Source organism: Macaca nemestrina, unplaced genomic scaffold (genome assembly GCF_043159975.1).
Source record: "Macaca nemestrina isolate mMacNem1 unplaced genomic scaffold, mMacNem.hap1 Scaffold_102, whole genome shotgun sequence".
NCBI lineage: Eukaryota > Metazoa > Chordata > Mammalia > Primates > Cercopithecidae > Macaca > Macaca nemestrina.
Window position 1 is genome coordinate 137,165 of NW_027257585.1, and position 18,614 is coordinate 155,778.

General features: G+C 43.4%; 1 protein-coding gene across 1 annotated transcript; it reads right to left on the minus strand.

Moving 5' to 3' along the window:
* Window positions 1-10,104: 10,104 nt before the first annotated feature.
* LOC139361210 (protein FAM90A5-like) lies at window positions 10,105-18,345 on the minus strand. Its single transcript, XM_071089712.1, has 4 exons — window positions 18,312-18,345; window positions 17,408-17,558; window positions 11,723-11,831; window positions 10,105-11,067 (listed from the first exon to the last, which is right to left on the minus strand). Exons 1-4 carry the CDS (start codon window positions 18,343-18,345, stop codon window positions 10,105-10,107), a joined length of 1,257 nt encoding a protein of 418 aa, XP_070945813.1.
* Window positions 18,346-18,614: the final 269 nt, after the last annotated feature.

Genomic DNA, 18,614 nt, shown 5'->3' on the forward strand with positions numbered 1-18,614 from the left:
CATCCACATTCTCACATGTCCATGGCTACTTTCCCACTCCTTCCCCAACCTTGAAATCCTGAATTCAAAAGAAAACATAAGAAGATAGTATGCCTCATGTAAGGCAACAGGTTGCTTAATCTTTCTTGCCTCTACACATTCAAGAGCTCCAGAAAAATTTCTGAGCTACTTAGGATGTCTGATCCTCTTCTTGGGTAAAAGCAGTAAGTCCTACATGTAGTCACCAAAACCACGTCTGTTCAAGGGGTCTTATACCTGTGATTCATGATTGCATGCTAAACGTAGAAGGATACGCTCTGTTGCAGGGCCATGTCTGGTCATTGTTTAAGTTCTACTTTGAAGGACTAGTTGCTGAGAAGGAAGAGGGAATGGTAATGTTAGAAATTGGAATAAAACTTAAGGGGAAAAATCAAGTACAAGGGACCAACAGTACTGAGGGGCAATAGGTTGAAGATTTCTTCGATTACTGTAATATTTTCAAGGAGACCCCCAGGAATCCTTCCTGGCTGACCCCAACATAGCTTTGGCATAGGCCTTATGCCAAATGTCTTAGGCTAACTAACTTTTCCTAAAGAAAATAGAGGAGTTATGGAGACCAATATTTAGTAGAATAATGCCTGATTCTCTTGCTTTTGAGGTCTAGTAACTGCTAGTAAACTTGCCTAATTAATTCACATTTAGAGGTAGAGTAACGAGGGTTTCAAGCACTTGAAACACCACTGACTTCATTTCACGTGAGAGTTCTTCTGGAGAGCTAAGGAACTATGAGGCTGCAGGTCTCTTGGCCAATAAGTCTTCTAGATTTCCTGTGACTCCCTTTTCTGGTCATAGGTGATTTTGCTTTTGCTTTGAGTATTATAGCACCATAAGGTCATAAGGTGTCAGACACTCTGCTCTTACCAAGGCTTACACAAAGTTTATCTTGTTATTTGGTAGAGTTTGGCCCATTAAAAAAAAAAGAGAGAGAGAGAATGATAAAGAGGAGGACAGCAATCCTCACTGCTGAAGGAAGAAGAAAGCTTGGCTTTATTTCCAGTAGGCAGAAAAAACTTCCGTCTGTAGCTCTCTAGCACCAGTGGAATGTCTTTGTTTGGATAATAAGTGTCCTTCCATACCTCATTAGGCATATTCGCAGACAGAGATGTACTATGCACATAAAATCACCTTCATGGGATGACTGAAAGTCCATGTTTTATTGGACACTAAGTTCATTAGAAGGATGTGGGTGCATAGTTTTGACCAGAAAACCTTGTTAAATGGGAACATAAGCTACAAATATTTTGGCAAAAGATTAAGGTTTATGAGCAACCAACCATTTATATTAAGTTACAATTAATTAGGCCATGTTGAGAAATAATTTGGTTTAGTTAATGATTAGACGTTTTGTTAGTGAACACTTCCCAGACTTTACTAGCCCTGCTAATCCCTGCTTTGCTCCTGGTCTGAACCCCTACAGTGCCTTGTTTATGGTACAGTGCCTACTGCTTGTATGCTAGATTAGTGAATGTCTATTTGCCTCCTCTACTACTGTGTGAGCTTCTTGTTTGCCAGGACAGGGCTATATTCCTCAGAGCTGAGGAGAGAGTTGAATCACGTGGTCATTTATTCTCAAATCCTCTTCAACAAGTGAAGTGAAACAGGACAGTGAAAGGCCACTGCACATGGAAGCAGGAGGTCTGGATTTGAGTTCTGAATCTCTAGATCTGTTAATAACTGGAGGTAGGGAGAGAGTCAGGAAAATTTTCTTCCTTAAGTCTTGATAGCACCTATGTAGGTCCAGATCTGTTGTGATTCTCAATAATTACTGTGCATAAAATCAACTGAAAGTTATTTTGCAATGCAGCTTGTTAGCCCCATTCTATGAAATGTTTACTGTTTTATAAATTGATAAATAATTTTTATTAGACAATGTAAATTTCCTTACTTGCACCAGCGTACAAAAATATTGAATAATATTAGCAGCAGAATCTTTCAACAAAATAACTATGTATAGCTATTAAACCACTTTGTTTCAAGGCTTTTTATTTTCTTTTATTTATCACCATTGTTTTATTTATAAACATTGTTTCTACTCATAAGGAGTATGTATTCTCTACATGTTTATAAAATTAATGCCTGAATGAAGTTACTTAAACAAGACAGAAGTTGATTTCTTTTTCACTCAAAATTATCCTGTAGTTACACCATTCAGGGCTAGTACAGATTCTTTCTAATGTCATTAGGGATGCAGGTCCCTTCCAGGTATCTGCTCTGCTATACTTTAGAAAATACCCTAGTTTGGCTGCTAAATTTCCACCTATTATTTCTGAATTCTAGATATCAGGGAGAAAAAAGGCGTGGGAGAAGGGCAAAGGAACATCTACTTTTCCTTTTTACATTTTTTAACCAACCTCCCTTAAAAACACTTTGTTGAGATATGATTACATTAAAAAGCTGTACCTATTTAATGTGTATATCTCAGTGAGTTTGAGGATAAGGATACGTTGTGAAAGCATCACTACCATCAAGATTATAAACATAATCATCACCTCCTGAAGTTCTCCCTCCCATTCTAATTATTATTTCTATTAGTAAGAACAATTAACAAAAAATTCACCCTCCTATTATATTTTAAGTATGCAATACAGCATTCATAGCTAAAAGCACTATGCTGTAAATTAGACCTCCTGAACTTATTTATGTTTGTATATCTAAAACTTTGTACTATAATCACACCTACTCATTTACCTGCACCACAGCTCCTGGCAACCTCCAGTCTACTCTCTGCTTCTGAGTTCATTTGAGATTTCAAATACAAGTGAAATCATACAATATTTGTCATTCTGTGTTTGGTTTATTTCACATGACTTCATGCCCTTCAGATCCATCAATGCTGTCACAAATGACAGGGTTTCATTATTGTATAATACTGAATAATATTCCATTGTGCATACATACATATATATATATATATATATATGTGTGTGTATATATATATATATATAAAAAACGTTAATTCATCCGTCCATGAATGAATGATAACATATGTGTTTTCATATATCTTGACTGTTGTGAACAGTGCTGAAAAGAATATACGAGTGCAGATATCTCTTTCACATACTGATTTCAATGACTTCATATATATATATACCACTTCATATAAAAATACCATTTTATATATATATATATATATATATATATATATATATATATATATAAAATAAGTGGGATTGTTGGAACAAAGTGGTATTTTTATTGTGAATTTTTTGAGAAACCTCCATACTATTTTCCAAGATGGCCATACTAATTTACATTCCCACCACCAGTATACAAAGGCTCCCTTTTCTCCACATCCTTACCAACACTTGTTATCATCCATCTTTTTGATAATAGCTATTCTAACAGGTGTGAAGTGATATTTCATGGTAATTTTCATTTGCATTCCCGTGATGACTAGAGAGGGTAAGAATTGTTTATATATATGTCGTCCATTTGTATCTCCTCTTTTGAGAAATTCCTACTCGTATCTGTTTGTTCATTTTAGTTTTTTAATTTTAATTTTATGCACAGAGGATACATGTGCAGGTTTGTTACATGGATGTATTGTGTGACGCTGAGGTTTAGAGTATGAATGATCTCATCACACACCTAGTGAACATAATACTCAATAGACAGTTTTTAAGTCCTTGTACTCAACCCTCCCTCCTCCCTCTAAGAATCTCCAGTGTCTATTGTTTCCACATAAGTGAGAGCTAAACAACATATAACCCAATGTTTGGCTCTCACTTACAATGGAGAATATGTAGTATTTGGTTTTCTATTCCTGCGCACAATACCACACTGGGCTAATTTTTGTATTTTTGGTAAAGACGGAGTAGCTTCAGCATGTTGGCCAGGCTGGTCTCAAAATCCTGAGCTCATGTGATCCACCCACCTCACAAAGTGCTGGCATAGCAGGCATGAGCCACTGCACCTGGCTTTTCTAAATTTTTTTTAGCTTATATTGGGTTTGTCTGTTCTAGAATTTTGTGTACATTTATTTATATTACAGGACACTTTTTAGCTTAGCTTTCCCCACTCAGGGTGAGAAAGATTATATTGATCCAAGTTATTGATTAATAGAGTGGATTATCCCCCGTTATTGCCCAATATTGCTCTATAATATGCATATAATTTGTTTCTTGATTTCCTCTCGATAGACATTTGAGTTGTTCCCAGGTTTTGGCTATTGTTAATAGAACTCAAGGACATATATATATATATATATATATTTTTTTTTTTTTTTTTTGAGACGGAGTCTCGCGCTGTCACCCAGGCTGGAGTGCAGTGGCCGGATCTCAGCTCACTGCAAGCTCCGCCTCCCGGGTTCACGCCATTCTCCTGCCTCAGCCTCCCGAGTAGCTGGGACTACAGGCGCCCGCCACCTCGCCCGGCTAGTTTTTTGTATTTTTTAGTAGAGACGGGGTTTCACCGTGTTAACCAGGATGGTCTCGATCTCCCGACCTCGTGATCCGCCCGTCTCGGCCTCCTAAAGTGCTGGGATTACAGGCTTGAGCCACCGCGCCCGGCCTGGACATATTTTTAAAATAAAAAATTTCAATCCAAAATGTCCTTTCCTTTTGACTCACCAATATTGTGTCAGGGTTACATTTTTGTTGTCATGAAAATCCAATTACATTGAACAAGATGTGTTTCCAGAATCAAGATTCAGTATATGTGTGGTCTAGCTGTGTCCCTAGAATGTAGCCCTTATTAGTTTTATTAAGCAATTTCCTATATAAATTGAAATCAAGTAGGAGATGTATTTTTCCACAGTAGGAGAAATAGAACAGCTTAGGACTTTGGAGAGATAACAACTTGCTGCTTGCCTGTGCAACCCACCTCAAAAGATACAACTCCTCCAACTTTTGGTTTCTGGCGACTTGTCCAAACAATTAGATGTGAACTGACCTTATTCCCTTACAATACTACAAGTCGATCTTCTGCACCTGGCCAAATACAGTATAAAATTGATGGACATACATTTCTTTTGGTTTCATGCTTTCTATTTAAAGCTATTCTCTTTGACTGGGAACTATGGCTCATGCTTATAATCCCAGCACTTTGGAAGGTCGAGGTGCATGGATCACTTGAGGTCAGGGGTTTGAGACCAGCCTGGCCAACATAATGAAAGCTGTCTTTCTGAAAAATACAAAAATTTTCTGGGCATGGTGGCACGTGCCTGTAATCCCAGCTACTCAGGAGGCTGAGGCAGGAGAATCGCTTGAACGCAGGAGAATCGCTTGAACGCAGGAGGCAGAGGTTGCAGTGAGCTGAGATCCTGCCTCTGCATTCCATCCTGGGTGACAGAATTAACCTTCATCTCAAAAAAATAAAAAGCTAATCTATACTTTTCTTTTGATGCATTATTAGAATGTAGGAGGTAATAAGGCAAAACTATTGTGGGTATGTGAATGTGTATCTGTAGCACCTAGAATAGTGCCTAGCCCATCACTTGTGTTGAAAATTGAGAGAACCTTCTTAATATAACTTTTCCACACTCTAGTTCTGAATTTAAAGAAAGAAAAAGATAGGTTAGCAAATATAGGTATCAGTTATTTCTATTGACAGATCACTTGGAGAACACGTTTTTGGATGTGGGAGAATAAAAGTCCCTAACTCTCCACCCCAGAAATAATTTTGCTGATACAAAAATCAGTCAGACATGGTGGCACATGCTTACAATCCCAGCTACTTAGGAGGATGAGGTGGGAAAATCACTTGAACCTAGGAGGCAGAGATTGCAGTGAGCCAAGAGTGCCCCACTGCACTCCAGCCTAGGCAACAGAGAAAGACTCTGTCCGAAAGAAAAAAAAAAAAAAAGTTGTTACTATATAGCAGATAATTTTATTGTCATCTCATTTAAAATTGAATAGTACATTTGGGTCGAATTCTTATGCCTGCAGAGACATTTGCCTCTGGCTTAAAATCACTGGCTCCAGGAGGAAACTCCACCAGAGGGTATCATAAGGATTTCATAGTGTCTAAGTCATCTTGGTAGTTCTTCAAATAATTCCTGGCAATTCTGTTAGGTTTTGAACTTCACTTACTTCTTACGTGTTTAATAAAAAGAAGTTCAAAACATTGCTATGGCTGTTGAGCTCCCACAGGCTTGTCTTCCCTTTAAAATTCATTACATGGTTTGTACTCTTTTGCAAATATAATAATTGGAGGTGGATGCTTTCAGCCATTAAGTTCAAAAGTACTGCTACATGGGCTGGGCATAGTGGCTCATACCTCTAATCCCAACCCTTTGGGAGGCCAAGGGGGGCAGATCACAAGATCAGGAGATCGAGACCATCCTAGCCAACATGGTGAAACCCCATCTCTACTAAAAATACGAAAATTAGCTGAGTGTGGTGGTGCGCACCTGTAGTCCTGGCTACTTGGGAGGCTGAGGCAGGAGGATTTCTTGAACCAAGGAGGCGGAGGTTGCAGTGAGCTGAGATCACACTATTGCACCCCAGCCTGGTTACAGATCAAGATTCCGTCTCAAAAAAAAAAAAAAAAAAAAAAAAAGTACTGCTACATGGACATCCATCATTCTGGCATCTCTGCCATAACAGCTGAATATCGAGAATGTCTGTTCATTTCTTTAACTCCAAATTTGTGTTGTGTCCCTTGGTCTCCTGTCATATCATGAAGTGTATTATTTACAAAAAGGACAATTTATCTATAGTTATTTCCTCTCAGTATGCTACATCCTTTTAGAATTTAAACATAGTGTCTCCCAACCTGAAATTTGATTTTTGAAAAACCAGAAAAATATTTTTGGACACCTTTTATTTCCAGCTGTTTTCATCTTCATCTCCTCTCCTGAACTCAAGTTGAGGGTAAAATTCATTCGTCAAAATTTCTCCTCAACTCACAACAACCTCATCCCACTCCAATATGATTTTTGTCCCCATGAATTGATACACATAATTCTTGCTGGCAGTGGTAATGTCCTAATAAAAAAAATCATGAGATGGCATCAGACTTTACCTTATTTTCTAGCTCAGCAGAATTTGATCCCTCTCTGATAAGGAAACCATATTTTCCCTAGAAACTTCACTTTTGTCACAGGTTTGGTTCCCAGAGAGCTGGATATAGATGAAGTTTAGTGTGCAGGATGTTTATTAGGAAGTAATGTCAGGATCCACATCTGTGGAAAGGATTGGAGGGAAGCCTTATGTGCAAAGGGACAAGTCTAATGGCAACGCAGCCTGACTTTGTCAACTGGCCGCACAGACAGAGCTGTTCAGCTAAGAAGACCTCCCCTATTTGTCCCAATTGAATCAAATGGCAAAACCTATGCATCCCTTGCCTCCATTAATAATTGTGTGCTTGCCACTTGTGGAGGGTGAGACTTTGAAGCAGGTGGCTTTCTGTGGCTGAAGAAAACCTTAAATGTGGTGGCAAAGTTTTCCAAAGAGACAGAGAATGGCATCTGCCGTGTATGTTGCCCTTTTTCAAAGAGGAAGCAACAAGGATAACGTCCTCCAATGGCTCTGTATGCAGATAGGTGGACAGTAATGTCTGTCCCTCCTGTGACCTAAGAAGAACAGATGGCAGACATGCAGCCAGGCAGTTAGAGGTGACACAGTCTTAGGAGAGAAACATCTGTCATAAGCAGTGCTTCTTTGAATCAGGTGTGACACAAGTCTTGCATCCCTTGCATGGACTCCTTCCCCGTTATCCTGCTGTCCTACCTCATGAAGGTGAGTGGGGGCTGGGTGGTGGGCAGTCCCAGGACAAGGTACACTTTGCCTGCAGTGTTCCCACATGGGTTCCAAAGTAGCCCAGGTGGTCATCCATGAACTTTATATTTTCCTTATGCTTCTTGTCTTTGCCTTTGAGGAACATGTTTCATTGGACTCTGAGTCCAAACAACTCATGTATCCCTATATCTTCACATTGTCCTTCACTTAAGGGAATCTCTAATCTCTAATGCCTTTGTTTTATTATTACTATCAATATTATAATAATTAACATTGTCATTATTAACTTCATTGTTGCTTTTCAGTTATTTTTATTAATGGAGTTAGTATGAATTATTCTTTTGTGGCTACTTACACCAAGATGAAGATAATTTATTAGTTCAGGAAGAATCTGCATTCTGAAGGTGAATAGAAGTTCACACTACAGATGGGCAGACACATGCCCTCCCAATTCCTGATGGACCTCCTAGTGCCTCCTAGACCTAAGAGGTCTCCTGCAATGCTCCAAGATGCCACCAAGGCAGGAATCTGCTTGTGCATGCCTGAGAGCATCCAGGATGAAGTGAGGCTCTGAAAAAATGCACGAATTTCCACATAATCCCCAAAAACCTTACAGGTGAACTGGATGCCACAGAAACAGGAGTGGTCATTGACACAACAAAGTCACCAAAATGTTTTGACGTCAATTAGAAAATTCAGGAATCACTCTTGCTGCCATTAAGTGGAAGAACAGGAGCCTGTGAATGGCATCCATGGCCTGCCTGAGACTCCACAGATATTTCTATGTGGTTTCAGGTACCAGGAATCTCCATGATTTTCAGAAAGGTAGGGACAGCTTATGCCAGCCTGTCCCTCTGCAGAATGTGCCCCAGCGGATCAGAGGATGGAACCATCATGGACTGCACAAAGGCTCAAGGGCAGCTTCCCAGACCTGCCTGTGACTCTAGGTAAGTTCTGAGTCCATGTGGGTACTGAGGAAAGGTTAATGATGATTTGGAAAGATGGGACAAGCAGACACCACCCCTAAACAATCTGCACGATTCCAACTACAACAGGAAGCCAAAGACCAGCTCATGCCACACTAGTGCACCTTGAAAACCCCTGGATGTAAATGCCGCTCTGCAGAGAGTTCAACAAAGAAGTGGCTGGGAATTTTGCATTCTAGGCCGCATTTTCCAGTGCTTCTGGACACGTGATCAGAAATTTAACATTGGTATATCTAACTCTGACATTTTTCACAAAATGGTTTTTTAAAATGAGGTAATAGAGACAAAATATAATACAACCATGTGTATTATATGCCAAAATATGCTTCACTGGCATCAAGTAGACTCACCTTGAAATACAATCTAGGAAAACCTCCATTTTCAGAATATTTTCTTTTCCAGAGTGAAACTCTCCCACCAAAAACCAAGAACATCACAGGTTTTTGCCTCCAACAAACCGACAGAAAGCCAATACATTTATTCTACCACTGTGAAATGGACTGTGGTGCAACACATACGTGTGAAACCCGACACGTGGCATCGCCGTGAGCCAAATGGGGACTCGTGGTGCAAGCAACCCTCCCCACGTGTTAGCGTGCGTGAGATTCACTTGGCAGAATTTGACTAGGTGCGTGTTGGTAGAGTGGGGCTGAGGTTCTCTTGCCCCTGTGGATGTTTAAGAAGTCACAGGTCCTGCGAAGACCTGTGGTCCCTTCAATCAACTCTGTTTCGGAGACATAATGACTTGGATTGCTGACAAGTCAAGAAATTTTCAAGCCCTTGGAAAATCAGTTACACACAAACACGGAATGAAAGTCAAAAGAGAGTACGTCATCTTTTTTGAGAATTTTATTCACGTCAAAACAAATTAAACACACCTATTTCTAATGGCATTCCAGAGCCCAATTTTCGAGGCTGAGGAAACACCCCAAGAACGCATTGCGCAGAACGCTTCACAGCGTCCAAAACACTGCTGTCAGGGCGGGGCACAGCTGAAGGCCTGCATCTCTCAGGGTTGCCTAACTGTTCCCTGATTCAGTCATCTAGAGAGCAAACACACAGTCATTCCCCGGTTTCCTACTGACATCACAGCGGAAGTCTGAATCCCGCGCGTCACCGTCACCCAGTTTCTGAGGCAACGAATCACTGGCACAGAAGCTTCTGGTGGCGGGTTTCCGGAGATCCCGGCGAACTACAATGTCCCTCACCAGAATTTGATGAGGCAGAGTCTCTGCATCTGGTCCCTGCCTGGCCTGGGCTCCAACATCCACAGAAGCACCCCAGCCGGGGAGCTTGGGAGTCACCACACACAGTCTGCTCTCTGCTCTGTGCTCCTCAGTCCCACAGACCCCTCCAAATCACGGGAGCTGGATGCAATGGAGCCCCGGCGACCTGTAGTCTCACTCCAGGTCAGAATCGCTGTTCTCTGAGGAGGAGGAAACCTGAAGGTACTCATAGAGGACACTCAGGGGGACAGCAACACAGGGAGCCTCAGACTTCTCTGAGACATGAGGGCTGTGAGCGAGGAAGGCTCCCGGCTTCTCAGGAGAGGGAAACGAGGGAGCTGTCAGGAGGCTGGAGCTCCACCATCCGTTTTCCAGTCTCCAGAAGAGCATTCTGAGAGGCTGGGCCCCATCGTGGCTGGCCGCTGGGTGATGGGACATGGTGCAGGCCTGGGCAGTAGGCAGGCAAGGTCTGCTGTGCAGAGGCTGCCGGTTGGTGCTGGGCACCTGGGCGGGTGTCCCCCTGCTCATCTGGGGCGACGGACTTGGTCTGAGTTCGGTTGCAGCTGGCGGAGGTTGGAGAGTCTCCGGGACCCCCAGTTCACCTCCCTGGAGGGCATTTTCGGGCATCTGGAAGGAACCCATTCTCGGTTTCTTGGGGAAGTTCAGGCAAGCCTGAGTCGGAGTCTGGGCAGCTCTCTTGGCTCCTGGCCTGAAACTGAGATTGGAGCCGAGGCCCAAGCTGTGTGTGTCGGCTGGTGGGCAGGGCTGTGAGGTCACCGCAGCACGTTTGTCTTGTGCCTGGGGGCTGATGACCCGGATCAGGCCGTGGGGCTTGGAGGCAGCCTGGGAAACTTCTCGACTGCCACCCTGAGGCCTGCTGTGTGTCGGCTTCACCACGACGAGAGGCTCCGGGCCCTGCTGCCTGACTCCAGGCTGAGGGATGTCGGCCACAGCCCCTGTCTGTCGTTCCTTTGGTCGGAGACTTGACGAGGAGCTCGGACTGGCTTTTCTGAGGGGAGACAGTGAAGCCAAGACGGATACCGTGTCAGACATTTTCGTAGCTGAGCCATCAGTGAGGGCAGGGTCCACGCGTGGCCTCTTATTGGTTGTGTGGACCGGCATTGGCCTGCTTACAACCTGAAAGAAAGGAGACCACACACGTTAGAAGTTCGTCAGCATCGAGCCAATATGGAAATCAACCACATCCAAAGACAAGGTGCACACAGCAGGAAATTCTTAATACGGTATGGACAGGCGGTCCTTGGAAGTAGGAACAGATCCTTAACGTGAGTGCTGATCGGGACAAGACCCATGAAAAATGCACTCTTGAGCTATGATCTAAGAATACCATTTTTCTAAAGACTGTGTCTTGGGCATTCACTGGATCAAAGCGCCTCCACTCAGCCTTCCATGAAGTGGGACGGACTAATGCCCTTCTGAAGGCAGGTTGGTGGCTCAAGGGTTCCCAGGACGCCTTTTCTGAAAACATGCATGTTCCTAGGGTGAGCCTCCTCCATGTTTGGGGCCCCTGAGGGACTAATTTCCTCACGCTGCTAGGAAGATGTTGTTGACAGGCTTGCCATCATTGCACAGAAAGAAAGCAACAGGAAATATGGCATCTTCAGATGCCTTCACCTGGAATCAAATGGACCTGGAAGGATCGTGGAGTCCCTGACCCCAAGAAGGCAGGGAAGAAGGGTTCCCCGATCCCCTCACACACACGAGAACCTGAAAGAAAATCAACCAGAGTGACCTAGTGGAGCAAAGAACAGGGACCCATGGTGACACTCACCCTCAGATAAATCCAAGATTCCATGGATTCTTTTCGATTTGGCAGCTGCTTCTCTAAAGGTTTCCCAGAAAAGGTCTGGAAGGGAGCCTTCCTCTGCGGGTCTTGTTGCCTGCAGAAGAGAAAAAGTTCAGGCCATGTATCCGGTTTTCCCCAGGAGACAGGAAGAATTCAGTCTCTGGCCCAGTCCTGTTCTGTGTTTTGTGATAAATAAATGGAACTCTTATGCCCTTTCCACCTCTGCACCTTCCCTCATGTGCCAACCTTCCCATTCTCCCAGTGGCCTTCTTGGCTTCCCAAGTAAGGACCAGTATTTGGATTCCATTGCTTTCCCCCCTGTCATGGGGAACCTGCACGAAGCTTCCCCACCTGACATCGTCCTCCCGCAGCTCGATATCAGGAACAAGTCTGTTAATTATTATTATTATTAAATATAATAGAAATTAATAGGAATCATCGATAATAATAATCATAATAAAGATAGTAAAAATTAATACTGGTTAAAAATGTTAACGATTAGTATTAATAATTAATAGCAATATCACTGTTAGTAATTAATGATATCAGCAATTAATGTTACTTAAGTCAATACTAAGTGATGTTGGTTATAAAATAATGATTAATTTTATGAACTACTAGCATTGCTAAGTGACATTAATATTAATAATTAATTTTAAGCATGCATAATCATATATTTAAAATAATTATCCATAATTAGTAATGGTATCCTATTAATTATTAGTATCATCAATAATTGTTAAAATCAGTCATTGATGTTTAATAATTAATCATATTATTACTCTTAATACTGCAGTGTGTATACGGCTACCTGTGATGTCTTTCCTAATATCAGAGAGGGAGAGCATGGTTTTAGTTTTAATATCACAATAAGTGTACACTCACCCTGTGATGCTACACTAATATTCAGTGTAGTAGAGTATGACATAACTCCCAACATAGCAATGAATAGATAGCCACCCGGTGATATAGCTCCTAATATTCACGGAATATGCGTATGATATTACTCCCAGTATCGCAGGGAGGGCACACCTCTTCTGTGTTATGATTCTTAATATCCGGAGGGGGAGAGGATGATAATAATTCCAGTGTTGCAGGCTGTGTTCACCGGCCCTGTGACATTGTTATTAATATCTTGGAAGGGAGAGGATATTACTCCCAATGTGGCAGGGGGTGTACATCCACCCTGTGATATTCTTCTTTATATTCCAAGGCCGAGAGGTTGATATTACTCCTAGTATCACAGACACTGTATACCCCCATGTTTTTAATCCCTGTGATATTGGGAGTAGTATCATCCTCTCCCTGGTGGAAATTAGGAACAGTATCACCAGGGGCGTGTACACTCCGTGCGACATTGAAAGTAATATCATCCTCTCCCATCCTGGATCATAGGAACAACATCACTGGGTGGTGTACACTTTCTGTGATATTGGGAGTAACATCATCATCTGTGCCTTGGATTATTAAGGACAATATCACGGGTGGACATGTGTACATCTTCTGCAATATTGGGAATAATATTATCCTCTCTCCCCCTGCATACTAGGAAAGATATCACAGAGTGGGTGTTCACCTCCTGCGATATGGGCATTAAAACCATCTTCTCCTGTTCTGGATATCAGGAAGAGTATCACACGGAGGTGTACAGTGTCTGCGATACTGGGAGTAATATCAAACTCTCGGCCTTGGAATATTAAGAAGAATATCACAGGGTGGATGTACATCCTCTGCCATATTGGAAGTAATATCAGCCTCTCCTCTCCATGGATATTAGGAACAATATCCCAGGCTGGGTGTACGCCTCCTGCTCTACGGGGAGTCATATCATCCTCTCCCTTCCAGGATATAAATAACAATATCACAGGGTGGGTGAACACAGCCTGCGATACTGGAATTATTATCATCCTCTCCCCTTCTGGATACTAGGAACCATATCACAGAAGAGCTGTACCCTCCCTGCAATATTGGGAGTAATATCATAGGCTTCTTCCTTGAATATTAAGAGCAATATCACTGGGTGGCTTTCCATTCATTGCTATGTTGGGAGTCATGTCATACTCTACCCCCTAGATATTAGCATCAGTGGCACAGGGTGAGTGCACACCTACTATGATATTAAAACTAAAATCATGCTCTCCGTCCCTGGATATTAGGAACAACATCACAGGTAGGTGTACACCCCCTGCAGTATTAGGAGTAATAATATGATTAATTATTAAACATCTATGTCGATTTTAATAATTATCAATGACACTATTAATAGGATACCATTATTAATTATGGATAATTATTTTAAATATATGATTATGGACGCTTGAAAATAATTAGTAATATTAATGTCATTTAACAATATTATTAGTTCTTAATATTAATTATTATTTTATTACCTACATCACTTAGTATTGATTTAAGTAACATTAATTGCTGACATCATTTTATTGTTAATAGTGATATTATGATGGTTATACTAATCATTAATATTTTTTACCAGTATTACTTTATACTATATTGTGATTATTAATATCGATGATTGCTATTAATTTTTACTATATTTATTAATATTAATAATTAATAGACTTGTTCCTGATATCCAGCTGGGAGAGGATGATATTATTCCCAATATTGAAGAAAGTGTACACCCCTCTATGATGTTATTCCTAATAGCCAGGGGATAGAGGATGACATTATTGAAACTATCACAGTGGGTGTCCATCCCTTCAGTATCTTGTTCCTTCTATCCTGAGTGAGAGAGGATGATATGACTCCCAATATCACAAGAAGTGTACAACCACCTGTAATATAGTTCCTAACATCTAGGTGGGGAGAGAATGATATTACTGACCATATCACAGGAGTGGTGAAACCCCTTCAATATTTTGCCTATGATCCTGAGGGGAGAGGATGATATTACTCCCAATATCAAAGAAGGCGTACACCCCCCTGTGACACTACGCCCAATATCCACTTTGGGAGATGATGACATTACGCCCAATATCCCAGGGGATGTACACCAACCTTGGGATATTGTTCCTTATATCGAGAGGGGGAGAAGATGCTATTGCTCCCAATAACGCAGGGGCTGGGGCTGTACACCCCTCCTGTGTTATTGTTCTTAATATCCGGAAGAGAGGATGATACTACACCCAATATCGCAGGGGGTGTACACCCACCCAGTGATGTTGTTCTTAATGTACTCCACATCCCACCACCAGGGATATCATTCCTAATATCCAGGGGAAGAGAGGATAACATTATGCCCAATATTGCAGGGGAGTATACACACCCTCTGTGATGTTGTTTCTAGTATCCAAAGGTAGATACGATGATGTTACTGGCCATATCGCAGGGGGTGTACACCCTTTTGTGATATTGTTTTTGACATTCAGTGGGGGAGAGGATAACATTAATCCCAATATCGCAGAAGGCATACAGACCCCTGTTATGTAGTTCCTAACATACAGGGGAAAGGGAAGAATATTACTCTCAACATTGCAGGACGTGTAACCACCCTGCTCCCCATATATTGTTCCTAATATGCAGCGAGGTGGAGGCTGAGAGTACTACCAATATCCCAGAAGGTGCACACACACCTGTGATATAGTTCCTAATATCTAGCGGGAAAGAGGCTGATTTTACTTTCAATATCGCAGAGGGTGTACACCGCCCCCAGCGCCGGGGTATCATTCCTAATATGCAGACGGGAAGAAGATGATATGGCTGACAATATCGAAGGGGGTGGACACCTCTTGTCTGATATGGTTCCTGATATCCACGGGGTAAGTGGTTGATATTACTCCCAATAAAGTAGGAACCGTACAGCCACCCTGGGATTTTGTCCTCAATAACAACAGGGGAGAGGTGATATTACTACCAACATTGCAAGGGGTGTACACCCTCCTGTGATATTGTTTCTCATATCCAGGAAAGGAGAAGATGGTATTAGTACCAATATTGAAGGGATGGACACACCCTATGGAATATTGTTCTAAAGTTACAGGTTGAAAGAGGATGAGATTCCATCCAATATAACAAGGAGTGTACACCCCACCTGTGATATGAGTAGTAAAACCTAGAAGAAGAGAGAATGACATTGCTTCCAAAAACACACAGATTGTACACCCACCCTGTGATATTGTTCCTGTCATCTAAAGGAAGAGATGATGATACTACTCCCACTACCGGAGAAGGTACACACCCGCTGTGATATTGTTCCTCATGACTTGTGGGGGAGAGCATGATATTACTTCCAGTATGACAGTGGCTTGACACCCAGTCTGTGATACTGCTCCTAATTTCCAGTAGGTAAAGTATGATGTTCCAGCCAAGAAGTAGTGGCTATACTGCCACCCTGTGATATTTCTCCAAATATTCAGGGAAACACAGGACGACATTATCCCAAATCTCCCAAAAAGTGTACACTCATTGTGTGATATGGTTCCTAATATCCGGAGGTGCAGAGGATGGTATTCGTTCTCCTATCGCAGGCTGTTTACACACAACCTTTGAAATTGTTCGTAATATCCTGAAAAAAAGAGACTGCTAAGAATGGACACACATTGCAGGAGGGATATGGGGAGTAATAGCATCCCCCTCTCCCCACTGGCTATTACGATCCACATCGCAGGGCAGTGCAGGACACCAGCCCTGCCCCAAACTTGACCCAGACATTGAGTGTCATGGGACCACCTCAGGGTGGGTGGAAGCTCAGATCTAAGGTATCCTTGCTGCCAAAGACCAACAGTTCCTACTAGTTTCAATCTGGCCACAGGGTCTCTGTTGGTGAGACAGGTGACTATGAGGCAGACACCCTGAAATCTAGTACAACAGAGCTCAACGCCCCATGAGAGGCACCATAACACACAGACTTTGCAGACATACTAGCGAAGGCCACAGCAGGCCCTGAGTGAGGAACAAACTGACCAAGATCCTGGGGTTCTGCCACACAACCCTTAAACCAGGGACTGGAAACTGTTTCCCTAAAGAGCTAGGAGTCGATATTTTCAGCTTTGCCAACTGACCTTTGCCTCAAGGATGCAACTCTGCCATGGCTGCACAACAGCAGCCTTCTGCAGGTGGCCTGTGAAGAGATGGGCATGACTGCACCCCCATCAAACTTTACTTATGGACATGGAAACTTCTCAGTGTCATGAAGTGTTATTTTTTTATTTGTTCAACCAGTTGGAAATGTAAAATCCATTCTTGATTCACAGGCGACAAGAGCAGGCAGGGACAGGCCGCCCCTTGCCGACCTCTGGAATGAGCTTACAGAAGGAAATGACAGGCTGGGCCAGCGCGGCCTCCTCACAGCAGATTCGCTGCAGGAGGGTCCTTCGTAGCAACCACTTCTCATCCTTCATCTTGGCTTCAAGTGCAGTTCAGGTGGAGAAAGAGAGAACAGAACCGGCCTCAGCAAGAAGAAGGGAGATGCAGGGTCAAGCAGCCGTGTGGATCCATCACACTCAACATTCACACCAAGCGGAGCACAGGCAGGGCCAGCCCGGTGGCGGGAGAAATGAAGGCTCTCTGGGGTGGGGGACCTCTGGGTGGGCAAGATTCTCTACCTAAAACTCAAATATAAGATCTACACAGCAGTAGTTACAGAAAACACACACTAACAAAAAGGCCAAAATAAAAATAGGACACCAAGTTTGGACAACCGGGTCTCACAAGCCAGTAGGTAAGAAAGCCCAGAAGGGCCCACCAGAGGTGCTGGGGGTGGGTTCCTGCCTGCAGGGGGCCTGGGACACCCCATTCCCACAGATGAGGACCCAAGCTTTGGGGAGGAAGCTGTCAGAGTCACCCAATGAGCTGCTCAGAGCTGGAGCCACAGAGCAGGTGAGGAGCCCTGGCCATGTCCCCATGTGCACTGAGGAGCTGGGGTGGGGGCATACCCCCAGGGGCCGATGCAAACAGTGGACCGCGGGCCCTCCTCCTGCCCAGAGGATGCTCGGCTCCCAAGGGACCACCAAGGCCTGGAACCCAGGGACACACCACCTGACCATCATGCCCAGGCCTCCTGGACAAGGCAATGTCCAGTACAGGCAGGCAGTCTGGACTTGGGGCCAGTACAGGGGTGGATGGTCCTGCTAGGCAGGCAGGCCTCCTTCTCCCTACCAGCTGGGCTGATTGCACTGTAGTTTCGGTTCTGGCAACATATTGTTGCCCAACTTAGCCACACCAGTCCCTGGCTCCCTGGCTAGGCCCAGTGCTGTCCAACCTACCTACACAGGCCCCACACACCCAGTGCCCACCAGGCTCCTGTCAGCCAGGAGGACCCATGCTCATCCCCTGAGGTATCCGTGGGAGCTTGCATCCCACAGGGACACACAGCTCAGGGCCGAACTCTATGGGGGCCTCTTGGTTGTGGTGGTAGGTGTTGGGCGTAATTGACCTCCAGCCCTCCCATCCTGTACACTGTGTTTTATGGGGATCATTCAGTCCTGGGAGCTTCCTGGGGACCCCAGAAGGAAGAGAACAGGGTGGTCATGGCAGCCTCAGCCCCAGGCTCTGGGCCAGAAGTTGATAACGACCAATTGAGAGCAACCACTGAATTCGATCCTCTTACACATACCCGCGAAGTTGGCGAAGAACTGAATGTCGACCATTGTATGGTTATCCAGCTTTTGAAGCCAATTGGAAAGCTGAAAAATCTTGATAAGTGGGTGCCTCATGAGCTGAGCAAATATTTTAAAAATCATCCTTTTGAAGTGTCATCTTCTCTTGTTCTATGAAACAACATTGAACCATTTCTTGATCAGATTGTGACATGCCATGAAAAGTGGATTTCATCCAACAGCCAGCTCACTGGTTGGACTGAGAAGAAGCTCCAAACCACTTCCCAAAGTCAAACTTGTACCAAAAAAAGGTCATGGTC

What these genes read in the sequence shown, in the direction of transcription:
- LOC139361210 (XM_071089712.1), bottom strand. Translation starts at nt 18,345, where the DNA reads ATGGTCGACATTCAGTTCTTCGCCAACTTCGCGG. An exon ending in GTTCTTCGCCAACTTCGCGG is followed by an intron (nt 17,559 to 18,311) that starts GTATGTGTAAGA and finishes CTGTGGCTCCAG; the next exon opens with CTCTGAGCAGCTCATTGGGT. An exon ending in GCTTTCTTACCTACTGGCTT is followed by an intron (nt 11,832 to 17,407) that starts GTGAGACCCGGT and finishes TCTCTTCTGCAG; the next exon opens with GCAACAAGACCCGCAGAGGA.